Raw genomic sequence first — 11,826 nt, forward strand, 5'->3', positions numbered from 1 at the left:
AATTCTCAACTTTTTTTAAAGGAAAATTGTATTTAATTAAAAACTGATAAATAGTCATCTCGGTATAATACTAATGATTTATTAGAAGGATGGACGCACGCTTGAGGCCTGAAAATGGGAGAACACCTATTAACGAGCTAGCACAAATAAAGCTCGAGTTGAAAAAACCCCTCTCATCGAGATAAGCTTTCGAGCGCTGGAGGGACAGATTGCCAAACCCCACAAAAAGGGGACATCTACATGGCATAGAAAAAATTCTAGTCGGACCAAGACAACCCTAATAAGATACATACAAACAGCCTAAACTGATCACTAAAAACTAACAACAAATAGCAAAATAAAAGTGGGTCGGGTGGGGAGACCATTGCCCTTATTACAAACATAAAAATTACATCAGAAAAAAAAACCCTCCGACCGCCGCTATTAGAAACCTCCGGTGAAGGGCAACTGGCCAATGAGCTGTCAAGGGAGATAGCCGGTCAAGAGATCTACTGGGAATGGTGTCCAAAAGCACGAGATGTGATTTTGAATTTTATTATTTAATTAATAAAATAGAAAATTCATTATTTATATGCATATATTGTTATATACTTTATGAATATCATTAAAAATTTTACGATTATTTATGTGATTTTAAGTATGGTATATAAGAGCCATATATTAGAGGATAATATTTAAATATAATAATCAAAATTAGTCCATAATAAATTTAATTAAAGTTTTAAATTTTTATTTAAAATATTATTAAAACATTCAAATTTTTATATTTGATGTAATCATTAAAAACTCGTTTTATGTGCGCACTTGTATTACCTATATATTCATATTTATCGGTGTAACTTTAAATTTTGAACCTGGAGCGTTGGATTTGAAGTTTGAACCAGCGAATGTATTGTGTTGTGTTGGGGCTAAATACGTCTCCTCCTATTATAACATAAAGATAAAGATTGCAAACCAACCAACAAACTTGAAAATAAAAACAAAACAAAAGGTGGTATAGGTGAATGCGACCACTATAGATATTACGGAGAGAGAGCGAAAATCTAGAGCGCTGATTCAACAACCTTATTTTCATCGAATTACCAAAGTAGCGTGCGTACAATCTGTACTCTAATCGTAATGGAGGCGCCATTGCTGGCGGCGAACGGCGACGGCGAGGAAGACTACGCGCCGATTGAGAGCGTGGGGGAGGCGAGGAAGGTGTTCTGGAAGGAGACGGTGAAGATGTGGAAAATTGCAGGGCCCATCGGTTGCACTATTCTCTGCAACTACGGAATCAACTCCGTCACCAGCATCTTCGTCGGCCATATCAGCGAGCTCGAGCTCTCTGCCGTCACCCTCTCTCTCTCCGTCATTGGCACTTTCTCTTTCGGCTTCATGGTTCTCTCTCTCTCTCTCTCTCTCTCTCTCTCTCTCTCTCTCTCTCTCTCTCTCTTCATATTTCAATATTTTTCACGTAATCGAGTTATGAAGAATGTTATAATCACGTAGTAAACTCTTTGTTCCAAACGAAAAATTCGAATAATCATGTTTTCGTTTGACTTGGTGACTTATAAGTTGTGTGTATTCTTTCTTCTTGACGTTTCTGAAAACAATGCTCTTAACAAGATTTTCTGTCTTGATTGTTTAGCGTTTAATTCTTCGAACTTTGTTAATTAAAATTTTCAAGCTTTGAATTTTGAATCTCCTCTATTCTGCTTTCTAGTAGAGACATGATTGCGAAAAAACGAGTTCTTTCTTGATTCTTTGTGGGAAAAAAAAAAACATGATTATAATTATTAGTTTTTTTTAATCTTGATTTCTTCAGAGATGCTATGTATGTTTTGTATTTAGTTTCGTATAAAATAATTTAATAACTCACTCTTATCTGGGCGTGTTAAGTTGAATTTTGAATCTCGCATTCTCTCGTTTAAAGTCGGTAGAAAATTTCAAAAAATATGCATATATATATATATATGAACTGATACTATTTATGGGCAAAACTAAACAGCCTGCTGGGCTTTCTAAAACAATTCTCCAAAGAAACAAACATGACTAAAATAAAAACTTAATTCAGCAATCAGTTTTTCATTTTTACTTTCAATTCAGTTTCATTTTTAATCTTTCAATTATTAGACTAACTCCGATTCTCTAGAAAAACAAATGAGATCCTAATCTTGATCAAAACAAAAAATGTTGTAGTTGGGCATGGGAAGTGCACTAGAGACACTATGTGGGCAAGCTTTTGGAGCAGGACAAGTCAAAATGCTTGGGATCTACATGCAAAGATCATGGATCATATTACTAAGCAGCTGCATCATCCTCTTGCCAATTTACATATTCGCCGCCCCAATTCTGAAGCTCTTTGGCCAGGCTGATGAAGTAGCTGATCTTGCTGGAAACTTCACCGTCCTAGTTATCCCTCAGCTATTCTCACTAGCCATCAGTTTCCCAACTCAAAAGTTCCTCCAAGCCCAGAGCAAAGTCAACGCCCTCGCGTGGATCGGATTCATCGGGCTAATTCTGCACGTCGGAATGCTTTGGCTATTCATCTACTTTTACAACTGGGGCTTGGCTGGGGCTGCAGTGGCCTTTGACCTCACAAGTTGGCTGATTGCGGCTGCCCAAGTTGTTTATGTCATTGGGTGGTGCAATGAGGGTTGGAGTGGTTTCTCATGGAATGCTTTTAAGGATATTTGGGCCTTTGTTAGGCTCTCTCTTGCCTCCGCTGTTATGCTTTGCCTTGAGGTTTGGTACATGATGAGCATTATTATCCTCACTGGACATCTTGACAATGCTGTGATTGCTGTTGATTCGCTGTCCGTTTGGTAAGATCACAATTCACAAGCAGTTTTTTTTTTTTTTTTAAAAACTAAAATGTTTTTTTTTTTTTTTAAAAACTAAAATGTTTTTTTTTTTTTTTAAAAACTAAAATGTTTTTTTTTTTTTTTAAAAACTAAAATGTTTTTTTTTTTTTTTAAAAACTAAAATGTTTTTTTTTTTTTTTTAAATACTAGAATGTTCTTGTTCTTTATTTGCAAATTTGTGGACTTATTAGTTTCATTTTCCGTGTGTTTCAGCATGAATCTCAATGGATGGGAAGCCATGTTGTTCTTCGGAATAAATGCTGCCATCAGGTACTGATGCTACGTGAGGCAAGATTGATATAAACTCTTAGAGCATCCCAATAAGTGTCTGACAAATTTTTAGCATCAAAAGTAGGAAAATTAATCTCCATCATAATGCTATTTTTTTTTATGTTATATTTAACATATAAATATATTCCTTATCAAACTTGACTCCAAGTATAACATATATTAAAATTTGACATTTAATTGATATTGGTTGACTTGTTAAACTTTTTCATTCTAGCATTACATTCTTGTCACTCTCAAATTATTTTAACATTAAAAGTTTATTTTTCATGAATCCGTAAGCCTAATAATTATGATAAATACATAAAACATATATGACTTTTTTGAAAGCATTAATAAAAAGTATTATCCTTAGATGAACTTTTTCTTTTCTGTTTAATTTTCAGCGTCCGTGTTTCCAATGAGTTAGGAATGAGGCGTCCAGTGGCAGCCAAATATTCGGTCTATGTGACGTTGCTTCAGTCTCTCCTAATCGGGCTTCTTTTCACCGTCTTGATTTTGATAACCAAAGACAATTTTGCGATCATCTTCACAAGTAGCAAGGAAGTGCGCCGAGCCGTGTCTCACCTTGCATATCTTTTAGGCGTCACTATGATTCTCAATAGCGTCCAACCCGTGATCTCAGGTAACATGTTATACACGTTACCATAAATTGCCAACAAGAAGTTTAAAGACCATTAAGTTATTGCGGTCCCATTAATTAATTACCTTAAATGTTGGGTTTTTTCTTGTCAAAATTTGCAGGCGTTGCTATTGGAGGTGGCTGGCAAGCACTAGTGGCTTATATCAACTTGGGTTCTTACTACATTTTTGGACTGCCATTAGGCTTCCTTCTTGGGTATACAGCAAACCTTGGAGTAAATGTAAGTGGTCCTTGAATTAACGACTTTTTTTTTTTTTGTACACGTTATTATTTATTCTTATATACATATTATGCGTTCACAAGACATAAGGGTGCGTACATATTATTATGTTTTTATATAAATTTGATGAGTGCACAAGATATAAGGATGTGAGTCTCCCGCTCTATTACTTATAATAATCAACACCAATAGTGACAGTATGACGCTTTTTTTCAATACATGCTACCAATAAAATTTTGATGCAAACAAATTTTGTTATTAATTAAAGGGAGTTTGGGGAGGCATGATATGTGGAACCGGTCTACAAACCTTGCTGCTCATGATTGTACTTTACAAAACCAGCTGGAACAAGGAGGCAAGTCTCTAACCTCTGTGTTTAATTTGTAATGGATGTATTCAAATTGTGTCATTTCCATGTTGAGAATCTCAATACATCTTTCCATATTACACAATTCTCTCCCATGTGCTGAAAAAAAATAAAATTAATTTTGATTTTTGGCAGGTGGAAGAAACCACAGAACGCATGCGGAAGTGGGGTGGCCAAGAGATCAACGATAAGATCATGGATGCATGATTGTATATTAATGTTTGACTGGCATAAGAATAAAGATCTTCCTTAATAGTTGTTTTGGTAGCAAATAGATCTGAGTCGTTTTTGGACAAAAAGCTAACCATCGTGCTTGTTAGCTTAATCATTTTTGAGTGGATTTGGTTTAACTCTTCCTAGTTGTTAACAGTGAAAATTTAGTAGCTAATGAAATATTATTGAGATATGAGGGTTCAACATTAATGCAATTGCCAAATTGCAAAGTAAAAGCGTAAGTTGGCAAACACACTCATCTATTCTACGCCCTCCAGAAAGTGACGCAATTCCGTTTTTATTATTTATTGAGATTGATATATAAGGGTGTGTTTAGTTAGGGGGAATGGAAATGAATTAAGGTTAATTCTTATGTTTGGTTGGTTTTAGTAAAAGGAATGGCCATTTAAAATAGAATGACTTTTCCATCAAATGGGTGAATCATCATTCCTTCTGCATATGAGAGGAATGCTCATTCCAAGCTCTTTTAATTTTCTTTCCTATCATTACCCTTAAATATTATAATTATAAATATTATGATATAATTAATATTATATTATAATGTAATTATATCTTATAACATAATAATATATTATAATTATATACGTATATTATAATATATCATATTTAATATTATAACAATATCTTATATTATATATTATACATTGTAATTATATTTATCATTAATGTAATATACAATATAATCGTCATATTGTAATTAATTATTATTATTATTATATTTATCATTATAATATAATATAATATAATTGTGATATTGTAATAAATAATTATAATAATAATTGGGATAGTAGTATTTTCTATAAAATTAAATATAATAACTGTATATTTTATGCATAATATTATTTTATTTTATTTTATTTTATAGAATATATATGTGATGTTTTCGTTAATAATATGATAGTTATAATAAAAATTAGGATTTTATTATTTTAAATATATAATATTATAATTATAATCAGCTACTATATTTTATAATATTATAATTAAGTATTTGTATAATTACAATATAAATTTATATTATAATAGATAATATGCTATAATTAGAAATGATAATATACTATATTATATATTATAATTATAATACGTTATATTATATTTTTATATTTTTATAATCATACTATATTTTTAATAATATAATATGGTATAGTTGTAACATTATAATATAAAATAATCAAAATAACATTATTTTATTATATTATAAATTATGATTGTATAATAATAATAAATATTATATAACTATAATTATAATTATATATATATAATATTAGTTATTAAATGATTATATTAATATATATGATATTAGTTATATTAGCATGAGGGGTAATTTTGTCAACATAAAAATATTCATATCTCATTTCATTGCATTTGTAAAAGTAGAACTAAACAAATAAACTATCTTTCTTTTCTATTCTATTCCATTATCATTCTCATTCCCCCATTGTAATTAAACGCACTGCACTATTCTTCGAGAATGCTTTTCCATGAGTTAATTTGTAATGCCCCCCACATTACTTTTTCATTGTATTATTTAATTTTGAAAACCATCATCCAACAGTCAGGATGGCCGAGTGGTCTAAGGCGCCAGACTCAAGTTCTGGTCCTCGAAAGAGGGCGTGGGTTCAAATCCCACTTCTGACAACTTTTTTCTCAAATTTTTCCAAAATTTCAAGATTTTTTTTTTTTTTGGCAACTGATTCTTAGTCAAGTTTCACAGTCACATTCAAAATGTCGAAGCTCGAATTTAGCGTCGAACAATAATAAAAAAAGAAATGTATGTTATGCTGATGAATTAGAGCGTCTTTATATTATGCTTTCGTTGAGAATTAGAACAACGTTTTGAAAAAACAATTGGGTCTCCGCCTCTGGCCCTCCCAAGGAACTGTAGTTTAGATAGCCCAAAAGATGTAGGGCCCAATAATAATAAGAAGATGGGCTTGCTAGAAGGTCCAAAACTTCGGCCGCGTACACTCCGTGTGCGTGTAGAACCTAACTCGCCCATTACTCTCCATTTATAAGAATATTCCCTTAATGGGACTAACCTTGCATATCAAATATCACAACTATGTCCCTTCAAAAATATATCACAAATATTATCTTCCTTTGAGTCAAACTATCAACGGGCAGTATCCGGTCACACCAATTAGCAAACCTCCCATTTCTGATAAGAAAACTGACACTTGTCAAGTGGCACACCGAACAAAGCAATTTATATTATTGTGCTTAATTGCTAAGCTATCTCAGCTATCTCCTCCCTAGTTTCACCATTTATCTACCTGCCCTAGATTGTTCTCTCCCCAGATGTAAATAACCCACCAGTCCCTATTTTACCAAACTACCCTTCCATCATCTCCCACCGTCGAAATCATATCAAGGGCACAATCGTCCTTCCGCAGACGAACATTCCTCGCAGGGCGATTTCGTAATATTGTATCCATCCGTTCCGTGGTACTATAAATACCACTGGTGTGAAACTTGACAATCAAATCAGACATCCTCAAACGACCACTCTTTTCTTGTCGTTCAAATGGCGTCGCGCGACGAAGTAGAGGTGAAGCTCTCTTCCGCCAAGGACCTGAAGAACGTGAACTGGCGCCATGGCCCGGTGAGGCCATACGCCGTCGTTTGGGTCGACCCGAATATCAAATGTTCCACCCGGGTCGACGAGTCCGGCGACACTAACCCGAACTGGGACGAGACTCTGACCATCCCTCTCCCAACGCCGATAGACGACTCCACGACTCTCTACATCGATATCGTCCACGCTGGATCCGAACCCGACACAAAGAGGCTGATCGGGTCTGCCCGGCTGAAGCTTCGGGAGGTCGTCGATGACGTGGGATACGGAGAGCGCGCCACGCGGACTTTGCAGATGAAACGACCTTCTGGAAGGCCCCAGGGGAAGGTGGAGGTTAAGGTCTCCGTGAGGGAGCCGTACTATCGTCCGCCGGATCCGTACAGCGCGCCTCCTTACGGTGTCCCACCGCCGGCCTACGGTGGCGCCCCCTATGCTTCGGTTTCGCCGCCTCCTCCGCGCGATCCTTACTACGCCGCTTCGGCTCCGCCTCCTCCTTCGCGCGATCCTTACTACGCCGCCGCGGCTCCGCCATCGGGATATCCGTATAATCCGTACAGTGCGCCGCCACAGCCGTATGGACAGCCGGGGTATGGACAGGGAGGGTACGGAGAGCCGGTGTACGGCCGTGCGGAGGAGAAGAAGAGTAAGTTCGGAGGAATGGGGACGGGATTGGCTGTTGGTGCCGTAGCGGGGGCGTTGGGTGGACTCGCGCTTGTGGAGGGTGTTGATTTCGTAGAGGACAAGATCGCTGATGACGTGGCGGAGAGAGTGGAGGATGATATTGGTTACGACGGTGACGACTTCTAGGGATTGTGCTGTGGGGCCCCCTGTCCCTTTACTAGTTGTTTTGTTGTATCGATGGCCCATCAGATCATGTTATGGTTTTTGATTGGTCGGATGATGATAGAGTAATCTGGATGCTTCTTTTGATTAGCCAGTTATGTCCATCTAATTATGCCAAAGCAACAACTATTAAAAAAATAATAAAGGGCAAAAGAAGAGTGCGTAAGTTGTGATCCATGCGTTATGTTTATTTGAGTCGTGATTCTTGAGATTGGTCAGTTTATAGGCCTACGCATTGCCAAGAATAAACAAGTGTTAATGTTATATGCGCAAGTTTCGTAAAGGAAATGTAGTAAAAGAAACTGATTACTCTTGTCCCTGTAATGTAAGTGTATACATCAATTAAATTTAATTTCATATTCAAATCTTGAACTCTGTAGCCTTGTGGCTTGATCCTCTGTTTTGCCTTTAAGTGTCTAAGGCTCTGTTCATTTCACCGATTTGAGTTTAGAATTTGAGTTTTATTACATTAAAAAACTTTCAGAAACAGTTACATCTAACTTTTTTGCTACAGTAAAAAGTTATATCTCAACTCGAATTAAAAATTCAAATCAACGAACTAAACGAACCCTAACTGAACGAGAGTAGCCTCGAGAGGTGATCCAACACTTGGGTCTCATATATCCTTTTTTATTATAAAAAGAAAACAGTTGAATTTTAGAATTAAAATTTATACAAGGGAAGTTGTTCTCTAGTGTGGACTTTTATTTTAAACATAGCTTTGGTGCTATGCTACATATAACGTGACATGCCTAATATTAAATCAAATGCTGAAAGCTAAAATAGTCGTTAATATATAGATGCGGAGAAATATTAACGTCATTTGTTTTGTTAATGTCTTTATTACTTTTTATATTGACAATTTAACATATAAATTCTATTATTTTTTTCTATTTAAATAATAATTATTATGTTGTTAGAATTTACGTGTCAAACAGTAGCAATTGAAGGAATTGTTTGGGTTCTGTTGTTTCTTTTTCTTCTTGTATGTGTAGCATGTGATTTCAACACGCTAAAGTTTGGGACAAGGCATCTGTTTGCCTAGTGGGAAACTTTTCCTTTTTCTTTCCTCCTTTTTTTTTATTTTATTTTGAAAGGGAAAACTCTTCTTTCAATAAAAGAGAAGAAAAATGCTGGAATCTTTTTGTGGTGGGGAATTTGGTCGGTGTTCGTTTACGAGGATTGGGGGGAAAAGAAAATAAAAGAAAAAAGAAAAAGGTTCAATCAGAAGAATAATAGAGCAGGAGTATTGTATTGTGTGAATAATTCAAATACAAAAGTGATTACGTTAAAATCGAATTTGCTTTTATTCCCTTTTAAGAGGGATGAGGCAAAAGGATTATTGAAAAATTCACGCAAATATTATTCAAATACACATATACACATATTCAAACTTATTATGACGCATTGATAAATGGCAGCGCCAAGGCCACGAATCTAATGATCACCTAAAATCGTAAAATTATAACAATAACGCTTGAGTAAGTAAAGTGGTCAATAATTTATTGCTAAAAAAGAGATGTGATGATATGAAAGGTAAGGTGTGAATAATGAAACTGAAGCATGTATTTATGAAAGGAAAGAGATAAGATTCAGAATGGCTATATGATCATTATTCTTTGGCAAAATTGTAAGCCTTTATCCGTGGTAGTCATTATCTCGAGTGATTTGAATCCTTGCTGAGGTCTATGTGTTTAGAATTGGAGGCCTCAACTCTATATTACTGAGATTAATAAGATCGTAGAAGATAAGAAATTTAAGAACACATAATATTTATCAGTGACGGAGTCAGAATTTATTGGTAGGGATGTCAAATTTTTTTTTTTATTAAGATTATACTAACATGTATATTATATGTAACAGGTTTTGTTAGCCCAATAAAATGTATAGAACTATTAATTTAAAGCTGGTCAAGTCTAATTTATACACATACTTATTATATTAAAACTAAAACCACTATATTAAAAAAGAAAAATAAAAAAAGAAGAAAGAAAAAAGCTAGGGGGCCATGGTCTAGGACCCTATCTTCGTCATTGAAATTTATAATAATTCATTTTTAATATGAGAGTTACATCCATATTCGGCCGTTGATGATAAAATTTATTGGGACGAAGGGATTAAAGAGAAATCATATTTTACGTCTCTCTCAACCTTCCTCTAAGCTCTCTATAACTTCTGTAATGATAACTCTAGAATTGTGCCACTGTTTTTGTGAATAAAACTAGGACAATTGGAATTTGTAAGTTTGAATTTTCGAAGTATTCTTAATGAAGAGATAAACACACCAACAATCCGTATTAACAAGACTGAAACCGAATTGGATCTATACATAAATGATAATCATCCATTTAGTTATTATCACAATAAAACATTTTTGAAATTTTTAGGTACCCTCGTTGAAAAAAAATTGTAGGAATTTCAAGAAAATATTGATTTCGATGAGTTTGTAGCTTATTATGCAAAAAGCTAAACGAAAAATCAGATAGGCATTAGGAATTTCGATGAGCTTGATCCCAGGGCTTCCTAAAATTAACCGACTTTCACTAAATTTTACAAGATTGGTCCGCGTATTGACTCTGTGTTAAAGTAAGAACGAGGTTGCACAACTTCAAAGTTAGATATGAATTATTTAAATTATGGAGTCCACATTTGAGTTGACTATAAGAATGTCTCTGTTGGAAATTAGTCCAACACCGACTTCGATCTTAAGAATCAAAACAGAGAAAGAAAACTGCAAGAACACAACAATTTGATTTCAGAATTCGGTGAAATTACACTTACGTCTCCGCGAACTTCCCAAAGAAAATTCGATATGCACTATCTGAACAAAGTTATTTACAAAAAAGTTACAAACTTCAATCAACTCACAGCCTAACACTTTCCTGAGAAACTGAACAAGAAAAATACCCAAGAAATTCACCTTTTCTCTCACCATTCTCACTCTATACCGTCTCTCTCTCTAGGCAAGAAGAAGAAGAAACAGAAAAGATTACAACAATAAAACAGAATTTCATTTCTTAATATGGAGACCACGGAAGTCGGTCCAACCATATACTCCCACTTGGGCTGCATTAGTCCACGTCAACTTCAAAACATTATACATATACTAAAAGAAAGAACGGGATTCACTGTTCATGCTACAGTGCTATGAACAGTGTCTTTCCCGTTTTAACCCCACTTTTTTCTTCGGATGAAATTTTAATTACCATCATGTCCTGAAGGTAAAATTACGATATTACCCTTCATTATAGATTTTTGTGTGCGTGTTTGCCGTGACCATTTTGGTCATTTACTGTTGCTTCTGCTTATTTCGTTTGCCCTTGATTCATTTGCTTTCTTTCACTTTTATCTGTAGCCTTTTCTCTCTCTTTCTCCTTCATTTCTTTCCTTCTGTAATGTTCTGATTCTTCCTTCGTCGAGACAGAGCCTGAGTTTTTTTCCCTATTTTCTGTTTGTTGATTTCGGCCATTTTTTCATTATTTCTTTATGTTGTCATTTATGCTTTTCGTTGCTTTGCTCTTGCAATCTTCGACGTTTTTTTTTTAACTGAGATTGAGGATTTTTTCTTTTTCCCCCTTTTCTCCGTTTGTTTTCTTCTGCAACCTTTTAGATCCGTTTTTATTTTTACATATTTAGAGTGATTACGGTTATCTTTTTCTTTTGGTTCGTTTGTTCCTATGATTTTCTACATCTATGTTTATCTTCCTTTGTTTCTGGATCTACTTTTTCCCCTTTTGGTTTTTTTCTTCTGAAACCCTTTAGATTTCTCTATTTTTCTAAATATTTGTTCATATTTCTTCGTTTGTCATA

At 34.6% G+C, this 11,826-nt stretch overlaps 2 protein-coding genes and 1 non-coding gene across 3 annotated transcripts; all 3 read left to right on the plus strand.

Moving 5' to 3' along the window:
* The first annotated feature begins 868 nt into the window (after positions 1-868).
* LOC21386582 (protein DETOXIFICATION 35) lies at positions 869-4,770 on the plus strand. The gene is made up of 7 exons (XM_024165888.1): positions 869-1,380; positions 2,182-2,807; positions 3,060-3,116; positions 3,521-3,759; positions 3,879-3,997; positions 4,266-4,352; positions 4,500-4,770. Exons 1-7 carry the CDS (start codon positions 1,120-1,122, stop codon positions 4,569-4,571), a joined length of 1,461 nt encoding a protein of 486 aa, XP_024021656.1. The 5' UTR covers positions 869-1,119; the 3' UTR covers positions 4,572-4,770.
* A 1,382-nt stretch (positions 4,771-6,152) lies between these two features.
* Positions 6,153-6,236, plus strand: TRNAL-CAA. Its single transcript has one exon. It is a non-coding gene; the product is annotated as a tRNA-Leu (tRNA).
* A 414-nt stretch (positions 6,237-6,650) lies between these two features.
* Positions 6,651-8,193, plus strand: LOC21386584 (protein SRC2). Its single transcript, XM_010098565.2, has one exon. The coding sequence runs from the start codon at positions 7,123-7,125 to the stop codon at positions 7,978-7,980; it is 858 nt and encodes a 285-aa protein (XP_010096867.1). The 5' UTR covers positions 6,651-7,122; the 3' UTR covers positions 7,981-8,193.
* The last annotated feature ends 3,633 nt before the right edge of the window (positions 8,194-11,826 follow it).

The sequence above is a fragment of the Morus notabilis genome, unplaced genomic scaffold (assembly GCF_000414095.1).
Source record: "Morus notabilis unplaced genomic scaffold, ASM41409v2 Scaffold1492, whole genome shotgun sequence".
In the NCBI taxonomy this organism is placed as follows: domain Eukaryota; kingdom Viridiplantae; phylum Streptophyta; class Magnoliopsida; order Rosales; family Moraceae; genus Morus; species Morus notabilis.